Source organism: Pogoniulus pusillus, chromosome 19, assembly GCF_015220805.1.
Source record: "Pogoniulus pusillus isolate bPogPus1 chromosome 19, bPogPus1.pri, whole genome shotgun sequence".
In the NCBI taxonomy this organism is placed as follows: Eukaryota; Metazoa; Chordata; class Aves; order Piciformes; family Lybiidae; genus Pogoniulus; species Pogoniulus pusillus.
In genome coordinates this window covers 3,058,941-3,082,519 of record NC_087282.1, presented here as the reverse complement: position 1 = coordinate 3,082,519, position 23,579 = coordinate 3,058,941, and the positions used below count along the sequence as shown (strand labels likewise).

At 40.3% G+C, this 23,579-nt stretch overlaps 1 protein-coding gene across 3 annotated transcripts in view; it reads right to left on the bottom strand.

The window, feature by feature from the left end:
* Positions 1-317: 317 nt before the first annotated feature.
* RPS6KA6 (ribosomal protein S6 kinase A6) overlaps positions 318-23,579 on the bottom strand; it is a 40,562-nt gene continuing 17,300 nt past the window's right edge. The window contains exons 5-22 of one of the 3 annotated variants that reach the window (XM_064158972.1): positions 23,322-23,402; positions 22,759-22,838; positions 17,832-17,938; positions 17,509-17,546; positions 15,834-15,976; positions 15,037-15,107; positions 13,848-13,936; positions 13,369-13,433; positions 11,380-11,482; positions 9,872-10,041; positions 9,461-9,586; positions 8,496-8,585; positions 7,689-7,847; positions 6,815-6,976; positions 6,341-6,417; positions 4,788-4,905; positions 3,135-3,275; positions 318-1,384 (exon numbers count right to left, since the gene is read on the bottom strand). In XM_064158972.1, coding sequence (XP_064015042.1) covers positions 1,259-1,384; positions 3,135-3,275; positions 4,788-4,905; positions 6,341-6,417; positions 6,815-6,976; positions 7,689-7,847; positions 8,496-8,585; positions 9,461-9,586; positions 9,872-10,041; positions 11,380-11,482; positions 13,369-13,433; positions 13,848-13,936; positions 15,037-15,107; positions 15,834-15,976; positions 17,509-17,546; positions 17,832-17,938; positions 22,759-22,838; positions 23,322-23,402 — 1,946 coding nt within the window. In that variant the 3' untranslated portion in view covers positions 318-1,258. The remainder of the gene's footprint in view (positions 1,385-3,134; positions 3,276-4,787; positions 4,906-6,340; positions 6,418-6,814; positions 6,977-7,688; positions 7,848-8,495; positions 8,586-9,460; positions 9,587-9,871; positions 10,042-11,379; positions 11,483-13,368; positions 13,434-13,847; positions 13,937-15,036; positions 15,108-15,833; positions 15,977-17,508; positions 17,547-17,831; positions 17,939-22,758; positions 22,839-23,321; positions 23,403-23,579) is intronic. The other 2 variants (XM_064158974.1, XM_064158975.1) reach the window with 2 other exon arrangements.

Here is a 23,579-nt window from a genome sequence, read left to right as displayed (position 1 = left end):
ATTCTGGCCCCAAAATTAACTTCTCTCCAGCGTAGCATTTACGAACAGCTGAGGTCCTCATACCAAGACACAGAGGGTGAGCAAATGCTGGCAACAGCTTCTTGTCAGTCACTTGTCCATACCTGTGAAATTCCCTGGTCAGAATTCCCTTACCTGGACACTCTGCAAGTCTTATTTTCCCAGGCTACACCTACAGTTAGGCAAACAGAATGTTACCTTTATGCTCTGTAACATTTGTGCATGCGGTGAGAGATTCCGATCGAAGCAACGGCCTCTACAAATCAAATAACGAGGAAGGAAAAAATCCATGTGCCAAGTTTGTTATAATAAAGTGTCAGTTTGTCTCACATGCCAAACCAACTTAACATTGGTTATATTCAGTGGAAAAGCCTGCCAAGGAAATGGTAACACAACTGATGGATAGACAATATAAGTAAAAGAGATTAGATTGCATGATGCTGTTCAAGTGGCAGCGAGATTGAGAACCTTAATTCTGACAGTTCATACACACAGCTCAGTGCAGGACACAAAACCACTTTTGGTAACAACTAGAAGTATCCACTTCCCTGCAAGAGGCCATTTGTTGTTAACCAGTTGGGTGGGTTTTTTGGGGGTCCCAAGTGATGAAATTCAGTTGATTGGTAAAGTACAGAGTCTTGCACATCTCTTTTGTTTGGTACTTTCACCACCTTCTCAGTTAATGGCACCATGCAAACACAGACTCCCAGATGAACAGTAATGCATTTAACACTGGCACAAGATATTAGTCAGCTTTTCAGTATAGTAATAAGCAAGTTAAATGAATTAAGTTGAATTAATTAAGTGCCCAATTACAAAATTAAGAGTTTGACTTTCACAAGAGGGTCGAAAGGTATGAAAAAGAAAACTCACACTGACACTTTATGTACAACTTGGTCATCGGCAACGGTCCCCTAAACCTTCTTCTCTTTGAAGGAAGCCAGTAAAACTATACAGAACATGAAAGAATATTTGCAACAGATCTCTTAAAGGACAGTGTAGAGAAATTCCTTATGGTGTACCTGATGCTTAAATTAATTGAACAGATACTGCCTGTAAAACAACACAGCATGAACCTGTGGATTTTTTTTTCTTCTTCTCTTTTTAAAAAAAGGACTTTTACAGAATTCAAGTAGTGTAGCAGGAAACCATAGATGCCTTTTTGATCACAGGTCAGGCAAAAGAGAGCCACTTATTGGATTTTCCCCTTGCTTCTGTTTGCCAAGGTGTCCCAGTGGATCTACAAGTCTGTTGATGTCAGCTTTTTCATGCTCCGTCGCTGAGCTAAACTTGAGGCTGCAACAGGCTCTAACACTGGTTGAAATGTCTTGTGATTCAGAGCTGAATATGTAGCAGCCATGGCTCCCTAGAGGACACAGAAATGCAGAAAAGGCTGTAAAGGTCATTTCTATCTGAAAATAAAGCAATTTAATATTCAATTCTTACTTAACTCTAAAATAGGACTTAGAGCAAGTCAGAGAATCGTAGAATGGGCTGGGTTAGAAAGAGCCTTAAAGACCATCTACTTCCCATCCTCTTGCCATAGGCAGGTACATCTACTACACCAGGTTGCTCAAAGTCCCATCCAACCTGGTTTTAAATACATCCAGGGTTGAAGCCTTCACAACTTCTCTGCACAGCCAGTTCCAATACCTCACCAATGCACATTCTCTGAAGTCTGCTTTGGAAACACCCGTACCAAAACTGGAACATGCTGCCCAGGGAGGTTGTGGATCACAGCATGTGATTTCTGATTCTGTGATCCACAGCCTCCCTGGAGGTGTTCAAGGCTAGGTTTGATGAGGCCTTGAGTGACCTGTTCTAGTGGGAGGTGTCCCTGCCCATGGCGGGGCATTGGAACTAGGTATCTTTGAGGGCCCTTCCAACCTAAACCATTCTATGATTTGTGGATGAATCCTTCAAGTTTAAGCATGGGTAACTGGTACTTCTTTCTTGTCTAGTTCTTTTATGTACATGAGACAGAGGAATAATCTTTCACTGTGCCTTCCAAGCAACAGCAGCATCAATAGCCCCTTTAAGTGGCTATTCAGGTCCTGACTTTCAAAGACAACACAACTAAGACTGGCTATCATAGGTCTTGGGTTTGACTCCAAAACTAACAAAGTCAATTTAAAAGCCAGCTCCAATCAGTAGAATATTTTTGTCTTGAGTCAGAAACAGATACAAAGATAGAAAACACTCATGGAAAAAAGTGTAATTTATTGATTTGTGTTAGGAAAACACCACATCAGCCAGGCACAGAAACAAATTCCAAAGAGACTTCTTAAGTAAGAATGCTGGGAGACTTGTGGCAGCCTCTGTCCCTGATGTGATGGTTTGAGGCTAACTGGAATATTTTAATGAGAGAAATGAGATTATAGGCTGTGAAAAGGAAACAATGGTGATGTCTGCTTCACTCATAGGCTTGCTGGGATGTATAAAAGCAAGGACACAAACATAGATAAGACAGTTGCGATCTGTCAGGAGTCTCTGTTTTCTCCCTTGGCTTCTGCTGTCCTCCTTCCATCTGCTTCTAACCCCACTTGCCAATCCTCCCAGCTCACCTTGCATGTAAGGCAGACTCTGGGATAAGGTAGAGGTGGAAAGAAGGTGGAAGGGTGGTTGGGAGGGAGCTCCTCCTGGGCACACTGATTTCTGGGAGGGCTGTTGCATTTCTGTATTACCTTTAACTTGTATATTGCTGTCTATAGCTGTAAATATTTGTAATGTATTGTAAATCTCTGCTTGTATATTGTGCTAAGCTGTCAATATAAAGCTTCATTCATTAACTCCCAGCTGGCTGAGTCTTGTCTAGGTGATTTCATTGTTGGGGGAGGGTGGGGAACTCCCAAACCATCACACCTGATAATTTTATCAGGTTCCTATTTGGCCAAAGGTAGCTCAAACTTTGAAAAGAAAACACTTAAAAAATCTCTTTCTTTAAATAATTTATCAATAATTTGTTTCCTTATGCAACTCAAACATGTACACACTGGGGAAAACAAACTTCTTTGCTGAAGAAAAAAAGCCCAAAGTGTTGCCTAGAGCTCTTCAAGTGACCCAGTTCCTTGTGCTTCTACCAGCTTGAGCAACATCCAGCCTTCAGGTGGTCTTACCTTTACTAGATGTGGTGCATCTTGCCTGTTGAGTTGATAATGAGGCAGCTGATCCCTGCAGGCTATCCACGAATGCTTTAATACTTGCTCTGCCGTATACCGCTGATGTGGGTCTACATGAAGCATGTGTGATAACAAGTCCTGAACAAAATAAACCACACATTTTTCAGTTCAAATCATCTTACAGAGACTTTGAAAGCAAAGTATCCTACGTGGCAGGGATTAACACGAGGCAAACACACACACACACAAATCAGGAGATAAATTGGATCATTCTGTGCCTTGGCACTGCAGAAGTCTGAGAACAATGTGTTTCACTATTTAATCAGTTTAACAGAGCCAGCCTTTATTGTAAAGAAACCTACTGTTGCTTGTGTTTCATATTTCAGTTTATTATTAACATAATCTTTAAAAGACTAGCAAGCCTATTAAAATTTAGCAGGCAGATTTTATAGAAGAAAGCTATTTGCAAACATCTCTCATTCGTGCTACACATTTGGAAGTCTGCTGACTACACATTGCAATTGAATTCACACATAGCAATAAACTATCCAAGGAGTTTTTCCTTTAAGGAGCTCTATAAAAGTAAAGCAAATAGAAATGGACACTTGATTTTGCCTGTTTAGAGTCATGAGCAATAAATTGCTAGTTACACTGTTGGTCAAAAGAAGAGCTGGGTGGGAAGGGCACAGAACAAGGACAGGAATATCTTGAAAACAAAATATGAGCAAGCTGACAGAATGTTCCTTTGTTTTAGGTACAAAATGTTAAGCATCCTCAGATACACAGAAGTGAATTACTTGTGCTAAGACAGCATCAGCCAACAAGTGCTCTCATTCACTCCTACTGAAATGAACAAATAATGCAGCTCCAAAGCATCAGGGAAAGATTCAGCACGGGTGCCAAGCTTCATGAAAGATACCTACAGGCCAGGCCAAATGCCAAACCCAGAGAACACAAACAGCAGCTGAGGGGATAGATTCAAAGATTCATAGAATGGTTTAGGTTGGAAGAGATGTTATAGATCATCCAGTTCCAACCCTCCTGCCATGGGCAGGGACACCTCCCACTAGTCCAGGTTGCTCAAGGCCTCATCCAACCTGGCCATCAACACCTCCATGGAGGGGTTATCCATGGCATCCCTGGGCAACTTGTACCAGGGTCTCACCACTGTAAGGGATTTCTTCCTACTCTGCAGTCTAAATCTGCCCTCCTCAAGCTGCAGTCCATTCCCTCTTGTCTGATCATGACAAACTGGACCTGAGCTACCAGCATGATCCAAGAACACTGGCAATCCTAAGTCGGCATGGCCAAGAGAATGGAGATAGAGGATAAAGCAAAACAAAAACACGTTCTAGCCTGAAATTTCACACTACAGCAGCCAAGCACTGGAAAAGGCTGCCCATGCAAGCTGTCCAGTCTCCATCCTTAAAGGTTTCCAAAATAAGACTGAAAAAAAGACCTAAGCTATCTGGTCAGATCTCACAGCTAGCCCTGGTTTGTGCAGAAGGTTGGACTAGACACCTTTCACTGCAATAAAGTGAACAGGCAATAATAGCAAAACTATGAAATAGATTGGTCTAGCACAGTAAAGTTTCAGAATCATTAATTTGAATTCTACAAGCACATAAGAGCAAACAACCACATACACACCTTTGCTGCATCTGAAACAGTGTCCCAGTTGCCTCCACTTAAAGAGAATTTCCCACTGCCTATTCGTACCAGGATCTCCTCTGGGGTATCATTAGGACCATTGGCAAATGGAGTATAGCTGTTGAAATTAAAAAATACAACCAAAGCACTTCACTACAGGCAAGAAGCTGCAAGAAATTACAGTGAATTGCACCATTTCACTGAGTAGATATACCCCTGCTGACAAACACACTACATAGTATTAAACACTTCTTACATTAGCATTTCACCTTCCAAATTACATTACTTTCCTCATAATTGTGGCTAACAAAGTAGACTAAATCAGAAATTCAGATTAAAACCATGTCTTAAGTTATTACTTTAATAATATATTGTAATCAGTGCAGACCTTGAAATTAAAGAGAGCTGACTGACAAATTCTGCTAGATTACCAGAGCATGTAGAGGAATCCAAAGCTGGAACAGCACCCTAATAGAATGGCCCAATAAAGCTGGACTAACACAATGTTTAGGGCATGTGCATTTCATTAGAGAAGGAGCATGAGTTGAAAAAAAACTATAATTTAGGTAAAAGTTCAAGACAATTTTCATGGTAGTTTGTTATTTAAGTGAGTTTGGAAAGGTTAAGCTACATGATCTTTGGATCTGGAGGTTCAGAACACTCTTTAGATTTCAAATAACCTTGACAACAATAATTAAGCTTCATGCATTCTATCTTGGTACTTTGAAAGCTTTGCATAGAGAAAGATCAACCAGAGGTTCAGGAACTGTTCCAGCCAGTTAGTTCAAGTCTTTCAGTTGATGAGCTTAAAATGAACAAAATGGAAAAGCAAGAACTGATGTTGTACCATTCCTCCCCCATACTTCTGCCCTGCCATACCTTCTGTTCAGACAAACACTCTGAAGTGTACTTGTACAGTATACAAGCCAGTATCTGCATATCTGCACTTAAACTATACAGATACTTGAGTCTTGATGACAGAACTGTGGTGGTGATAATTTTACATTAGCTACTCTACATTTTATCAAGAGGAACTTTCCATTACGTAGCACTTACTCATTAGCAAAAAACCCAAACTGCTGTTTTTGTGAGAGCAAAAGTCAGAAAACCTTTTGTCATTTGGCCACCTCACAGTGCTTAACAGAAGTTTGGAGGTTTCAAAGATTTAAGGGCTTACAAGCCAGTGTGTTCTACAGAAGGGCTGGGGTCAGGTCTGTGAAAGGATATATAAGAAGGTGATCTACAAGGCTACTAAGGTGAGAAGGACAAGAAGCAGGAGAAGGAACAAAACAACCATATATTCCACAGAATGAATTATCTCCTGGAACCTGGAGAGTGTTTTTTGGCATCCCTCAGTCACGTGCTGCAAGAGAAGCCTTGAACCTACCTGTAAGATAAGCCTAGTTCATGCATGCATTTACTTACAGCTTCCTGTTCCACTCTGGTGCCTCTGCCATACACTGAGGTGGTATCTTGCCATTTTAATGGCAGCACAGATTCCTGCAGCGTGCTGGTATCTTAGGTAAACACAAAAGCTAAGAAATGTTTCTCACCCTGCCAGCATTGTGTAAAGAAGAACACCCAAGCTCCATATGTCACATGCAGCATCATATCCCTGCCTCATGAGAACCTATAAAACAAAGTGTGTTAATGACTTTTCATATTCTAAAAAGCACCCCAAAGCCACAGCACTACATGGCCTAAGGAGGAGTTAAGTCAATCCCAGGACAATTTCAGAGGTGTGGCTCTTTTTTAATCTACAGGTTACTACCAACAACATTTCTTGTTCTCAGAGCAGCATCTCTACGATTCTCCACACACTTACATCTTATTTTTGAGGATGGATTCTGCTATTTTTAAAGCAAGTTTATCATAAACATATGCAACAGTGTTTATAAAGTAGGTATAGTTACATTTAAGGAAACCTAGCAGTGTTTTTCTGTTTGCCTTTTTTTAAAGCACTGCTAGCAAGTTGAAGTACTTAATGCATCCAAACCAGCATAGAAAAAAACATCAGCTTAAGATACCTCTGGTGCCACAAAGTTTGCTGTGTAGCACGGAGTTAGAAGTAGTCCATTTTCTCCTCTAAGTTGCTTTGCAAATCCAAAATCACAAATCCTTATGGAATCAGCATTGTTTGAATCATCTGTATATAAAATATTACTAGGTTTAAGGTCTCGATGCACTACCTTTGAGAAAAGGAAAGTAAAAATCTGTTAGTTGTCTGTATGTCATTTGCACTTTAAATTAATGTGTATCACCACCCTTGTACTGAAGAACTTCTTCCTAAGATCCAGTGTTAACCTGTTCTCCCTCAGCCTAAAACCATTCCCCCTTGTTCTATTGCTAGACACTCTTATGAAAAGTCCCCCTCCAGTATGATCTCTTCAGGATTTGGATGGCAGCTCTAAGGTCCCTCTGCAGTCTTCTCTAGGCTGAACAACTCCAGCTCCCTCAGCCTGTCCTCAAGGAATATTCTGGAGCCTTTGGATCATCTTTGTGGCCTACTTCAGACTCTGACAGCTCCATGTCTTTCTTATGATGGGCACACTGGAGCTGGATGCAGTATTCAAGGTGGGGTCTCACAAGAGCAGAGTAAAGGAAAAATTCCCTTCTCTTGACCTGCTGGCCACACTTCTCTTAATGCAGTTGAAACTAACATAGCCATTTGTTAACAAGCTTAAGGGAACAAATAACTGCTGTTCCATGAACTGCAGAAGCAGAGTTAGCAGTGCTTGCCAAAACAACATGGGTTGCTTATACCCTTCACCTTTCTCCTAAAACACCCTGACATCTTCTTCCCTTCTGCCATAAAACCAAGCCAAGCAAAACACCTAGCCCAAGGCTTTTGTTAATTCCAAGCAGTGTGAAAGCAGCTATGACATGGAAGAAAGCACTCACTCCTTGGCAGTGCAGGTAGTCCACAGTCTTAGTTATGGTGTACAGCACAGCGCTGGCCTCTCGCTCCGAGAAAAACTTCTGCCTGAGAATCCGATCGAGCAGCTCCCCTCCTTTCATCAGCTCAGTGACAAGGTAGATGAATCTACCATCATCATAGACCTGACAAGGAGTTTAACCAGTGCAAATGCATATAAATACACACATACATTTAAAAAGAGATTGGCTGTAATGACACATCCTGATAAGCCCAAAATTAGACTGGGCCGTTCACCTATTCACACACAACCCACAAACAGCAGCTACTGGAGAATTCCATTCTGCAATTCAGGAGCCTAAAAGCAGTATAAGACAGCTTATATGTCATTCTGAGGTAATGGATTGTAATTCCTGACTTGGAATAAAGTTTTTCAGTCTAGGAACTTCAGTTGTAAGAGAAGAGTAGATCACCACTCCCTATTCATCTTCCTCTCCACAGAGAATTCTAAACTGCTGGCACTCTGCAAATGCAGGCCAACAGACAAGTGCTTTTTTGAGATTCAGATTACTAACACATTAGTCACTCGTTTTAAATAAGTGAAAAGAAGTTATATTTAAACTTTACATCATTTCTCACTTCGAGCTCACTAAAAAGCATTTAGAGGAATGAAGTATTTCAAAATAACGCACTGTCCTGATATTAACTCTATCTACTGCTCTCCTGATTTTTACTGTGCAAAAGAAATCTGATGAATACCAATTAAGTCCTTGCTTCTGTGTTTATTTATTGACTGCTGTGCAGTAAGAGGTAGCAGGGCAAGAGGTACATACATCCTTTAAGGTGATAATATTTGGATGCTGTCCATAACGCATGAGAATCTCAATTTCCTCAGAGGGATCCCTCTTGCTTTTATCAATTATCTGCAAAATACAGCAACAGGAGAAACAATTTGGCTCAACAAAGTCTATTTAATAAAGAAGCTTTTTTTGTATTTATATCCTGACTTTAACAACAGGATAAAAACATTTCTAGAGTTCATTGCTTCTTACTAGTCATGACTAAGTCATCTCCCATCTTCACATCCCACTGTTTATTCATTTCTTGCTCTCTCTTTGCTACCAGTTAAAACTGTGTCATTATTGCAGTCTGTTCTGCTCCAATGGACAAGGTGCAGAACCAGGCAGCTGGCCTTAACCCATTGATCCAGCCTGTCTAGGTCCCTCTGTAGAGCCTCCCTACCCTCAAGGAGATCAACACTCCCAACTTAGTGTTATCTGCAAACTTACTGAGGGTGCACTGAATCACAGAATCAGTCAGGGTTGGAAGAGACCAAAAGGATCAGCCAGTTCCAGCCCCCATGCCACGGACAGGGACATCTCTCACTAGATTAGGCTGGCCAGAGCCTCATCCAGCCTGGCCATAAACACCTCCAGGAATGAGGTTTTCACCACCTCCCTGGGCAACTCCTTCCAGGATCTCACCACTCTCATGCTGAAGAACTTCTTCCTAACATCTACCCATTTCCAGCTTTATTCCATTCCCCCCAGTCCTATCACTACCTGACAGCCTAAAGAGTCCCTCCCCAGCTCTCTTGTAGCCCCTCACCCAGACCGTTGATAAAGACATCAAACAGAGTATAGAGAGCACCACAGGATTTATAGGAAGAAAACACAGCTTTTCATTTCTCACAGCATGTGAACAGCTACACAAACTAGGAAAAAAAAATATCATGCATTTAAAGTTTAGAAACTGTCCACACAATTTCAGGACTGTCAGTGAAATTTCTTCCAAGTACCTTTACAGCAAATTCCATGTTTGTAGCTATGTGTATACATCTCTTGCAAACAGAGTAGGAACCAACCCCAATATCTTCCTTCAGCTCGTAGCCATCAGTAAACTGTGCGCTGTTGCCATGAAGTTGCTTTAAAAAACAACACACAAACACACACAAGCTGTCATCTAAAGCAACAAGACACTTTCTGTCATATTACCGCTTCCAACTTGCTCATCCTTTTCTCTTTTCAATTCCACCTCCAGGAAAGCAGCAACTTGGCTTTTTAAAATGTAGAAAAGCCACCCCATGGAAGCATTTTAACACTGCACATTTTAAAACAGCCTCCTCAGCTGAAAAAAGTACAGACTGCAACATGAAATACTGGTCAATCTTGGGCATGTCAGAAAGGTTTCCCACATAACAGGATGTTACCTGTACTATTGGCAGGATATTGGTGAGTGGTGATACTTTATGATCCTCTGCAGTAGTAGTTGCAACGAAACTAAATCCTTTGAAGAGCTGATGTGCATTTGCACTAGGAGGGACTCCTGGAGAATCTAGAGGCATACACATTTGATCAGCGTGGCTAAGTCCCAGCAAGGCTATTTTGTTAACATTTAGGAGAGAGGAGTTGGTAGAAATATTTTGAGGGATGGGAAGCAAACAAGGGCAACACTAAATATCAGATAGGACTTCCAGTCAGTTTCAAGGCCCAGCTGGACAGGGTGAAAGCTTAAACTGAAAGGTTAGACTAGATGATCCTTAAGGTCCCTTCCAACTTGGTATTCTTTTAACCTATGAATCCGTTTGACTTCAATAATGCTTTACAGATAAAGTATTCTGGGTTTTATTTAACAGTGCAAAACACTGCAAGAACTAATGTATGTACACATACTCTTATAAGAGGTTTACTGAAGCACAGCACTAGTGAGCACACAAAACAGATCAATCTTGTGCTCAAGGGCTGCAACACAGAGAAGAGGGCCCACAGATTTTACTGCTTCAGTGGTACATGTGCTGTTGGCAAGGCAAAAGTGAGGCAAACTCAAGAATATTCAATTAGCAATACTACTGAATAATCAGAGCCAGTTTTCCCTCGGATTATATTATGTGCACCTCTGAATTCAATTTGAAATCTCACAGTAAGCACAGCTTGATAATCCTACACAGCCCATCAGAACCACAGACATTCTCCAAGCAAACATGGCATTGTTTTAAAAGCTGGATGCAGCAGCAAAGAAAAAACTTCACAGAAGAAAACCTGAAGTGAAACTTTAATCACACCAAGAAGTGTTTGCTCTTAAACTGTCTTTGTTTACAAGTTCAGTTACTTAGAAAGTTTTGTAGTGCAATAACCTAAGAGATATTTTAAAGCTAATTTTATAAGCTTTTCTGAAACTGTTTCAGATATATTTACAAGTGACCTAGGAGTACAGAGCTCCTCAGTCCACTGTGCATTTTCTTCACTCTGACCCTTAAACCACTGTGTTCAAAGTCAAATCCAGCATGGGTGAGTGGAAGGGTTCCATGAAAAATTATCATGCTGATTTTAATTGTTAATAGGCTCAAAGTTATTTCCAGTGGAATACTGACCCTAAAAATCAAAAGATAATCACTGCTGCAATCAAGTTCAGTTTGCTGTTGGTATGAAATGCTTCCCCTCTACAAACACTGCATGTCTGACTTTAACAGCTGAATTATGGTTTCTAGTTGCACCTCGATATTCCTTTTTGCCTCCATTTTTTTTGGTGAATCAAAGTTTAGCAGACTATTTCAAAGAACAGGAACTTGTTAAGGAGAACATTACTCCTTCAAAGTACTGGAACTTTTTTGGACCCCTTCCTTTTGATTTCCTCACTGCTTTTATTCTCAGCAAGCTTCTTGTAATATTAATTTGACTCCTCTTTACTCCACAATTCCCATGGGTTTTGCAGATTTACCTTTTGGTGTTTTTGCTGTGAATTCTGGATCAAAACAAAAGGTATCTTCTGGCTTTCCAGAAGCAGGTTTAAATGGAGGTTGAATTTCTCTTCTGAACAGTTTCTGAAATATAAGGACAAAGTAATTAAATTAATAGTGAAAGAAGCTTCTGTGGCTGCTGTAATTTTGCAAGCTGAAGGAAAAGCAACTCAAACATTGCTGTATTGAGTTTTCTGGAAGATTGAATAATACAGGGGAGGTAGAAACCCACAAATGCATGCTTAAAACCTGAGCTACTTTCATGTGCCTTTTATTTGTGATGCTATGGAAAACATTAACAAGCAAGTCAAATACCACACAGCTCTTCTTTCTTCTTCTGAATCTCCCTCATCCACCAGATGTGAACTACTCAAACTACAACAGCAGGCTGCTTCTTACCAGTTAGTTAATCTCTGGCTTACTCAGAAGAGGATGGAACAGCCACAGCACATTTTACCTTCAATCACTGCAGACCTGGCTCACTGCTGTTTGGCCAGAACTCTCACAAACCCACTCCAGAGGGAGGTTATGAAATGCAGTCAATGCATTATGAAATGCAATACCTATCTATTCTGAGTCCCAGACAAAGGCCTCTCACAAGTCACAGGTGTGTCCCTCTTGGCAAGGAACTGCCAGTTCCCAAAGCTCTCTTTCAGGCTTTTCCTAATCTACTACAATAAGTCAGGGGCAAGGAAGGGAAAGCAGAACAACAGCTCCTCCTTACTCAACTTGCTTTAGAAAAAAATACATTGCCCAGGTGACCTCACATCAGCCACAATTCCCTTTTAGGCTTGAGGAAGAAAAAAATTGTCAAATTACATCAAATCTTAAAGGTTGGAAAACATTTTCTTGGCATTTCTCTCACCTTTTCAGACCTAATTTTGCAAGTTCATTTCATTTAATCTTATTGCACAAGGACAGGAAATATATTTCAAGGTAAAAAACCCAAAAGCACCCAACCAAGGAAGAGGGACTTGAGCTCAAAAAAAGATAAAATACAAGTAGTCATCATCAACATCACAGTAGCAAAAGAAACAGAAAGCAATCTCTAATACTGAAGAAAAAAGAAGAGCTTGAAACTTCTGCAGTTCCAACTTCCTTGCTGCTATTTCTTTCACATCAGTCTCCTGAAGTAGATAACCAAGCCATAACAGCACAGCCTTATTCTGACAAAGCATACTCAAAGCAGTGAGGTTTTTCTGTTCCTGAAAACTCTACTTGCTAAATCAGGAGTCTACAGTAGACACTGAATACATACAGCTAGAAAGACACCTTCTCAGAAGGAAAATAACAGGCTTTAAAAGAATAGTACTGGCCAGCTCCACAGGCAGTCCTGTCAGCACAGCAACATCTTAATCATTTTGTCTATCCTTTTGTAGGCATTACAGCAAAGGAGTGTTCTCAGAGTGGATTTATTTGATATGGAGCATCGTGGGTTTGAGAAACATCTCATATTAGAGGACCACAGAAGAAAAGCACCAAGGTGCTTGTTAAAAATTTAAGCAAGCAAGCATGAACCTGCACAGACTTCTGATCATCTCTGAGCACCAGAGTCAATACCTCAGCTGTGAATGGAATATGACTGATGAAACAAGAATGTGCTGGGGATGACCAGAAAGAAGTCCAAGAGAATTATAGTCACAGTGAGTTTGTGTGCTCTGCGTGGAAGCAGGAGATGGGTATTTACTGAAGAGGACTCCTGCACACAGGGAACACCAGCATCATCTTCCAACCACAAATGTTCTAACAAGTAATTTAGGCTTTAAAATGTTGAAGCTCTTCATTATTTAAAAAGTAAATGAACAATTTATAATTAATACTCTCTATACCATAAATAATACAGCTCTAGATGCCAAATAAATTGATGGTAGGAGGCAGAATGTAAGTCAGCAGCACTGCAGTGTTTATTGTGCCCTATTCAGATGCAAATATTCACGCTAGCTTTATCATTCTGATTGGTTTGTACTTACATTCCAGTCAACAGTAGAAAAGAAAGGATGTCTCTTGATTTCTTCGACCCCATCTGAACCAGCTCCTGAACAAAACAAATACTGTATTAAAACATGTGCTGGGTAAGGTCTTTGAAGAAGATTGCACTAAAAATTGGTTTGTTTCTCCAAGATTTGCACAGAGGTGGTTATTTGGGTGAACCATAAATACAGAAACATTCTGAGGCTGTAAACTACCCAAATACAAGTCATCAGGGAGGCAAAAGTGTACAAAAAGACTCTTTGCTCTGATACTGTCAAAGCTTCAGCTTACTGCTAAGAGTCCATGAAAGTACTCAGACATTAGCCAAACCCAGAAAGTAGTGATCCAAGCCAACCAGAAACAGTATCTCAAGCCAAATCTTACTGACAATCCAGAGCCTGAGAGTGTCTAGCAACCACTTGAAATAACAACTCAACCCAACTACTTTTATATCAAAGATTCAAACAAATGAACCAACCTAATCTATTTGATGGGTTCCTTTTAAACAACATCCTCAGGAGGCTTTGTGCTTCAGGGCTGAGGAACTGAGGCATTCCAAGCTTTGCTCTAAAGGAAAACAGAACAAGCAAGTGAAAAAAAAAATGTATCTTACCAAAAATTGTCTACACACATTTTACTGCTCAGTTGGATGTATCAAGTCTTAAGTACACATTTAACTCTGTAGCTTTTAAGTTCTCTATTACATGAGTAGTTTAAAAAAAGAACACAAACCAAAACCAACCCCTCCAGAGAACAAAACAGACCAAAAATCCCAAACCCCACTCAGGCCCCCAGCTCCTCCCCAAATTAGCTTTATACTAATACAAAGTAATTATCTCAGGAATACTAAGTGTTTTCCAAGGTATCTGTGCCACCAGGAACTGTGTGTCAAAATCTACCAATGCCAGAAGAGACTTGCCCAGATTACTTGCCCCTGAAGTGATTGACAATATTCCTCCTCTTGAAGCAAGAGCGTCAAGAAGCAGCTCATTAAGACAAAACTTCACTGTCTTTACCAAGCTGGTTTATAAAAAGAATCACACTAAGACAAGAAATTCTTCTGCAGAACTGCTGCATCACTTAGAGTTCCAAGTGAGGGCAGTGGTCTAACCCGTCTGCCTTCACAGGGAGTATCACTACAAGCTGCAGTTGAGGTAAGTTCAAACTCATCCCCTTCCCTATTACCCCCTCAAAAGGCCTAAGGCTCTGCATGTGGTCTAAAGGAAACTCTAAGTTAGCTAAGCATACACAAAGATGGGAACATATTTGCCCAACAGCTCTGCTTACTAATCACCAGTTTACCCAGTTGGGCTCGTTAGGCAGCTTCTGTTGTAACTGAGGTTACTTCATATTACAAATGTGCACACACACGATGTGTACACAAAGCAACACCTGATGAACTGCTGCTTACAAAATAAGGTATGCTGGAACAGTAGCAGAGCATAACCACGAGTGGTAAATAATGCTGCTCTCGTTTACTGTACTGGTTTTGTCTTTATAATACACCCACAAGTTCATCCCTAGCATTTACACTTAACAGGCTGAGCTTATCCCTGTTGGAAGGAGCTCAGCTTTTTTGTGACATGCACAAGGAGTTATAAGAGGCTGTTGAAATACAGTTAAAATGACATTCTCTGACTTTCCAGAAAGTAAGAAGCCATACTTACTTCAGTATCATATTCATAGTTTCATTTCGATCTTTACCTTGAAATGGTAGTGTACCAGTAAGCATTTCAAACTGAAAAGAACAAATGTTAATCTAAATCAACACTTCTTCCCCCAGATGCTCAAAGTGTTAAGTTGTCTATCACTAGACTAGGTACACTGGCTTCAGCTTTCCAAAGGTTAGCAAAACCCATTCTGAAATCTAACATTTTGCTTTCGCTGCCAGTTTACATGATAACAACAGTGGCGACTGGAACGTAATGATGGTGCAGGAGTATTTTTACATCCATAAGCTACTTTAAAGTAGCAAAATCCATATCATAACCAAGTTTTAGATGTTGTCACACTCTGAAAACAGTACTTTCCATGTCAACATGCATATTTCAGCCTGATGCTCTAACACATCAGAGCAAAGGCTCACGAGGCCGCATTTCACCACTCCCCTCCAGCATCTATTCAACAGGCTTTCTCTAACAGAAATGCAATTAATAGTCCACCAAATCAAATCTTCAGAGGGCTTTTTAACTATCAAATAACATGCAACAGAAATACAGAAAGCTTTCACACTGACTACAACTATTCTAAAGCACTAAAGACTGCACACAATTGTTATCTCTTCTCGCACAGCTAAGCACAGACATTTTATTCTAAATAGTTGCTAATTTAGCAGCAATTAAGTTACTGAATTCTCTCTCCTCTTGACCCAAGCATTCCTTATTATTAGATCTGACTAACCACACTTAGACATATGCAGAGTATTTGTGACCTTAAGCAAGGTAAGCAAGGAAGCATACAGTACCATGAGAACACCAAAGGACCACCAGTCAGCACTCTGGTTGTGCCCTCGCCTGTTTACTACTTCAGGTGCCATGTACTCTACAGTACCACAGAAAGAATAGGCCTTCTTCTCTTGATCTACTGATTCTTTGCTGAGTCCAAAGTCTACAACAACAGCATTACAAGAATATAGCCAGTAAAGAACTTCAGAACACCACAATAGTGCACATGGCATTTCAAAAATCAAAGACAGCTTTTTGCTTGGTTGCTTTCAGGAATATGAAGTCACTATCCCAGCTCTTGATGGAACAAGGAACTGCAGGTACCTGGAGAATTACCCCATACCATCAAAACCATTCTAGAAGTCACATTAAATTGATAAGTAGCTATCAATATTACTACTCCATATTTGAAATACTGCATGTTTAGAGCCTTAAAAGTTCTCCTTGTCTCTGTTGATTGCCTGCTTTACTCACACAACAAATTGGAAGTGAAAAAGGAGCTTCAAAGAGAATACAGTCTGCATGGTGTAGTGTTACAGAATGATGAATAAATAAAGTCAGACTAAAAATATTGTTGTTACATAAGACAATGTGGTTCTGTAACCTGACTCAAGTTCAGTCAAGAAGAGTTATGATGTATCTGCTCTTTTTTTTTTCCTAGTTGGAACCAGGATACAGAAGTCTTGGTATGAGCTCAACTCTCAAGACAAGGCTCTCAACAGGGAAATGATTATTAGTCAATCATCCCATCAATTATAAAGGATTTTTAGGATTGGATTTAATATATTATACAGAATTTAAAGTGATTTATTTTCTAGAAATTATTTCTATCATTATTCCATCAAGTCTGAGAGATTCAAACTTCATTTTCCCTTTTATTTATAGGTATTGCTGTTAGATTCCACGTGTATAATGAGATTTGTAATACAAGCCCATCACCTTAACTGTAATTAAAGCTTTCAGAAAGTCATAGAAATTTGCTTTCCAAATGCCTAGAATACATGGAATTTAATTTGTCTTATAGAACATTTCCCCTCGATTTCATTTCAAATTGATAATGCAAAAGCTCAACAGGAGGAGTACTTCAGAAGTCTTCCTGTACACTATTTTTTTCTTTAAACCAAAAGCAACTCTGCTCCCTTTAAGTCTCAGTCAGCAACTTTAGCCTGGGTCTATAACCTCTCGGATCTTCAGTTAAAAGGCATTTCACACTACATCTTGGCATGGCTCACTTTCTCACCTGAAGAGTAAATAATTTTAGGGACTACCACACTCCCACCAGAACTGAAGTTCCTGTTGAAAACCCCACACATTCCAGGTCTGGTTATGTATTTTCAGCTACATTTCTTCAACCATAGCAATTAGGATCTGCTAACACTGCAACTTGATCTAACAAGTATCAGCCAACAACGAAAGCTAACTTCAGAGGAACCTGCACGGGCATTAGGATGCTGTAAGACATCAGATACAGCCTGTGATTACCTGGAATACTTCAGTAAGTCTTTAATGCTACAGAAAAAAATCATTATCCAGAGATCTATTTATTTTAAAAGTCTGTTCAATAAAAATTTTCTAAGCAGCCAAATAATGCCTGACAAATACTTCAGCTGTCACTATGTAGGTATCTTAGACTTAAAACTAAAAGTTAACACAGAGGTAAGTTCAGAAAGTGCTATACTAATAAGTGTTACCTACCTGTTAACTTGATATGTCCTGCTTCATCAAGCAAAATGCTGAAAATTAAAATCCACATTCACCAATACACATAAAGAGGAATGTTTACATATAACATTTCAAACACAAAAGGCAACAATTTTGATTCCAAACTTCTGTTATTAAGTTAAGAAGCTAATGATATTTCATTTAAATCATAGATATCTGCTTTACTTTGGTTTTACATTTTATGCTTCTATAGTCTTAGCAAAAGTATTTTTAATTCTCTTACATCATTCTAGTGGCAAATGCAAAAAGTCACAAACAAAATACATGTAATAGTGGTAAAATACATTTTACTTTACTTTTCTGGCTTCAGGTCCCTGTATACAATTCCCAAGCTGTGAAGGTGATCCAAAGCAAGGGCCAGTTCTGCGAGGTAGAATTTCACATCTTCCTCTGTAAACATAACCTAATAAGAACTGTATAGATTTACCTTCTGATCTTGTCTTTAGTTTTTAAAGCTGCAATCTACAACAAACAGTCCTGTCTGCTTACATTGAAAAGTACATTGTAGAAGTACCTTATGAACTCAATAATTCACTCACCTAACAGAACATACTAATATATGATAATCACCAAGCATACAAAGGAACTACCTACAACACTTATACAGAAACATCAGCAGTTATTGCAGAGCATCAGCTAGCTTCTAAGACAATGCATTTCATTGCTGCCTTTGCTGGTATTAGCCACCAGCACTCCTGCCACAATCCTGCAGAGAGTTTTCTACTGCATCATAAAACCCAGTGTATGACTGCTGTATTGGGTGACTGCCTCTGAAGTCAGAATTAACAATATTTAGGTTTAAAAAAGGCAGAAATAGTTTAGGAAAAGGTATGCAAAACAAAACACTCTGGTGTGAAAGTAACATTATGTGAAAGTCTGCAATGAGACTTGAGGAACCTGCCCTGTTCTTCTTAGGTAAAGAGGATTAAAGAACTCCAGTGAGATCCTGAAAAATTGGCTGAATCCAGTTGATGATGGGAACTCAGAGCTGCCTTCTAATACCTGAAGAGATCCTACAGGAAGGCTGAAGAGGAATTTTTCTAAGTGTGCCTAATGACAGGACATAGGGGAATGGTTTGAAGCTGAGGGAGAGTAGGTTTAGACTGAATCTCCAGAAGTAGTTCTTCAGTAGGAGAGATGTGAGACTCTGGAATAGACTGCCCAGGGAGGTTGTGGATATCTTCTCCCTGGGGGTGTTCCAGGCTAGGCTGGATGAGCCTTTGAGCAGCTGAGTCGAATAGAGAGGCATCCATGCCTTTGGCAGAGAGGTTGGAGCAGGCCATCTCTGAGGTCCCTTTCAACTTATGCCATTCTCCAATTCTACATTGCATATAAAGCATGGGAGCTGGTGAAAGGTCTGGAACACAAACCCTATGAGGAGAGGCTGAGGTTGTTTAGCCTGGAGAAGAGAAGGCTCAGGGGTGACCTCATTGCTGTCTACAGCTACTTGAAGGGAGGCTGTAGCCAGGTGGGGTTGGTCTCTTCTCCCAGGCAACCAGCAATGGAACAAGAGGACACAGTCTCAAGTTGTGCCGGGGGAGGTCTAGGCTGGATGTTAGGAGGAAGTTGTTGGCAGAGAGAGTGATTGTCATTGGAATGGGCTGCCCAGGGAGGTGGTGGAGTCACCATCCCTGGAAGTGTTTAAGAAAAGACTGGATGAGGCACTTAGTGCCATGGTCTAGTTGACTGGATAGGGCTGGGTGATAGGTTGGACCTGGATGATCTTGGAGGTCTCTTCCAACCTGGTTGATACTATGATTCCTAAGCACTCCATAAGGTGCTTCTGTTTCACATACAAACATTGCAGCTGCTTTGCCTCTTGTCACATTCTACAAATTACTGGAGCAATCTTTAAATGACTGGAACCAAATTTGAGGTTTAAGTGAACTAGTCTTGAAAACACAGGGCACAAAAACAGTTGTCTCAGCTGCAGAGTAGACACAGCTAACATAAACTAAGGTAACTGAGCTTACTGATTTAGTGGCTCACTGCTCTGTACTTTGAATTGCACATATGTAATCTGTCCTACTGCCAACAGAACTGTTCCTAATTTCCATAATGATAGGTATTAACACTGTGTGAACAATAAAGCTGCTAGACTACACAAAGTTTCACCTTGATTTAACAGCACCGTTGATCCTACTTTGCATCTGTATCCAAGAGAGCAAGAGGAAACCTTGGCTATCATTAAGCCTTGAAGTGGCCAAAATGAAAATCTCAGAATACAATGGTGCTAATGTAAAATCTCCCAATAAGCTTTTCATTTATATCTGCTCACTGTGTCCAACTGATGATGCAAGTCAACTTCATTAAATGTTATCAATGAAAACTTTATCATACACTCATTGTACTTCCACAGCCAAAATTCTCATGCCTGCATTAGGATTTAGATCGGTCACTGAACATTAGGAGTGCAAGGGATCTTGAAAGATTATCCAGTCCAACTCTAGGGCAGGTCACACAGGATCACATCCAGACAGGTTTTGAATGTCTCCAGGAGGAGACATAACAACCTCTCTGGGCAGCCTGCTCCAGGGCTCTGGCACCCTCACAGTGAAGTTTTTGCTTATGTCCACATGGAACCTCCTCTGCTCCAGCTTGCATCCACTGCCCCTTGTCCTATTGTTGGACATCACTGAGCAGAGCCTGGCTCCACCCTCCCAACACTGCCCTGCACATCTTTATCAACATGAATGAGGGCATCCCTCAGACTCCTCTGCTCCAAGCTCAAGAGCCTTCCCTCAGCAAGGAGATGTTCCACTCCTTTCAGCATCTTTGTGGCTCTGTGCTGGACTCTTTCAAGCAGTTCCCTAAGGTCCTTCTGGAACTGGGAAGCCCAGAGCTGGACACAGTACTCCAGATGCAGCCTCACCATGGCAAAGTGCTTTAAATAACTTTATACCAAATTAATTCTAAATCATTCTTGTGTGTAAAGTACGAAATACCACAGGGAATTTTTCTCACTGCCACTGTTTGTGTTTTACCATGTATGTATGAAAACATCTTGCCAGCAGAAAATAAAAAGGCCTGAGCCTTATTTCTTAGCTATAAACACATTAACTGTGTAAAAGCCATCACAGAAGGTAACTCAAGTCTTCCAACAAGACACTTAGAGACTTAACAACAAGAAAAGTTGACAATTATTACTCTTGTATCCCCAAAGGGAACACATCTGTCTTTCAACCACCTAGTGAGCACTATGGATAGATTACATCCCTTAGCTGAGAATGTTGCATGTTTGGCAATTTCAGCTGTGTTAGTGCAAGAACAATAGCTCTTCTTGCTACACCAGAATCTCCTCTGTAATTAACCATCCTATAACAAAGCAGAGATTGACCTCTTTCCTGCCTATTGTTCCATTAATGCTCTGCAAGTCAGTCACTTTAAGCTTTTAACCTCCATTTTAGCCTCAAGGTTAATTAATTTTGAGCTCAATTCTTAGACACTTTCACTTAGGTCAGCTTTTTATAAAGAAGGAAAACAATAAAAACCTTTCAATTCTTCCTTCTCTTTCACCTGTTCTTATATCCAAGCTTTAGTTTTACAAAAAGTGTATGGGGGAAAAAAACCTTCAAGCCTATGGCCTTACATGTTGGGGATGTAACAACCTCCTGCATCTCATGGCAAATAACTCTCTCATTTAAGAAAGTGGTTTACCCTGTGCATTAGTAATAGAAATAAATTCACACTGGTGGATACACTGGAAAGCTCTCTTACTGTCAAGTAGATGAGAAATTGCCATTAAACATTTAGATAGTTAAGCAATTTTTGCAGAAACTAGAGTCACAGGATTACAGGATGTTAGGGGTTGGAAGGGACCTCTGGAGATCTTTGGGTCTAACCTTCCTGCCACAGCAGGAGCATACAATCTAGCAAGGGCAGTACAGGAACACATCCAGACAAGGCTAGAAAGTCTCCAGAGAAGGAGACTCCATCATGCCTCTGGGGAGCCTGCTCCAGTGCTTTGTGACCCTTACGGTAAAGAAGTTTTTCCTCATGTTGAGGTGACACTCCCTGTGCCATAGCTTACATTTACTGCCCCTTGTCCTATCTCAGAGCCTGTCCCTTCCTTCTTGACATCCAACCTTCAGATATTTATATACATTTCTTAGTCCACTCTTCTCTCCTCCAGATTAAACAGCCCCAGGTCTCTCAGCCTTTCCTCATAAGGCAGTGCTCCAGTCTCTTCATCATCCTTGTAGCCCTGTCTTGTAAATATGTTCATAACACTTAAGGTAACATATGATAAATACTTCATAACAAATGTCTGAACTAAACCAGAACACCATAGATCAACAGGCTTCATCAGAATCCCTCCTCTGAAGCTCCTTTTCAAGAAGAAAAATACCCACAAAAATAAACATTAAAGTTCCAGCTGTGTGACAGTACTGGGTGAAGGGAAGTGCTCTCAAAAATACTCAGTGCTCACACTTTGTGAGATTAAGCATCAGGATTTGGATGACAGCATTATGAAATTTTATAATGCAGCAGAAATCTCTAACAGACAGGGGCTTCCAGGAGCACCTAAGCTGACTGTGAGCATGAGAACTCATAGCCTCTTTCTTTACTGCTAAATCTTCATTTACTGCAGTTAGGTTTCCAAGCAACAAAACATTTTTAGACAAAAGAACTGTACTTTGCAGATACCAAATTAAAACTTAGGTTACTAATCGATACACGCTCGTGTCTCTTAGTTACAGAGTACACTGGAGTGTAACAGGGAACATAAGGGAAGGAAGAATGTAAGGGGACCACAAATAGGTTATAAAAAACTTGACCGTGACAAGAAATACAAGGGGAAAACAGAGGAGACTCAGGGGGGACATTATTGCTCTCTACAACTGACTGAAAGGAGGTTGGAGAAAAGGGGTCCAGCTTCTTCGCCTTGGTGGCAATGGAAATGGATATAAGCTGCACCAAAAGTGGTTTGGACTGGGTATCAGGAAATATTCCTTCACTGAAAGGGTTCTCAAACACTGGGATGGTCTGCCCAGAGCCGTTGTGGAGTCACCATCCCTGGAGCTGTTCAAGTGGCCTGTGGACCTGATGCTTAGGGACACAGTTTAGCGTTGCCCCTTCAGTGCTAGGTTGAAGGATGCACTGGATGATCTTGGAGGTGTCTCTTTCAACCAGGTATGTTCTGTTCTACAGAAGACAAGCCCTATACCATCTAAATCTCCCTCCTGTCTAACACCAAGCAGAGATAAGATTGTAGGTACTTACCTCTTTGGATAGTCGTGTGAATACATCTCCTCCCCTGAGAAAATCCAATATTAAATACAGCTTCCCTTCAGTCTGAAAGGCTTCAAGAAAACACAAGAATAAAATAAAACCCATCAATACTTGTGACAGAGATGATCTACAAAACAGATCTGAATGCTTTCATAACTTTGCTATTTAAGTGAAAGGCAATACTTTTGTTCTGGAACTGAACTAATTCAGCAACACATGAGGTAAGATTGCTTCACAGAAGACAATCTTAGTCATAAGAGATCATTAAAATACTTTTATTTCTTGTCAAACAGGCACACACCAAGGATGTAAATCACTGTGTTATGGTTTTACTCAATGAAAAGCAAAAAGAACAAAGCCAAGATAAACCAACACACCTCTCTTGAAATTAAAGATGACTTAAAGGAAAACTTCATACGCGTGTATTTAAATTCATTTCTTAGCATCGTAAGGTTGCTAATTAGGACACGAAAATGGGCACTCTACATCTGAGAAGGAACATGATCAGCTATGCCTTTAAGTAATGGAAGAAACTGGAGCAAAAAGATACCAACCATAGTGCAGTTTGACGATAAATGGATGATTTACTTCTACTAATATATCTCTCTCCATTTTTGTACGAACCCTATCCCGAACTGAGGGGAAAAAAAAGACAGAAAAGACTGCTGTAAAACATAGTTGGTGTAACACAGGTGGAGCTGAAGTTAGCACATGGAAAGTTTGCTGCTTAAAGAAGTACTTATCCTTGTTACTTTATCTGTTTTGAACTTTTAAGTCCCCCACAAAACACCCGGTCCTTTATTTTGTCTCAC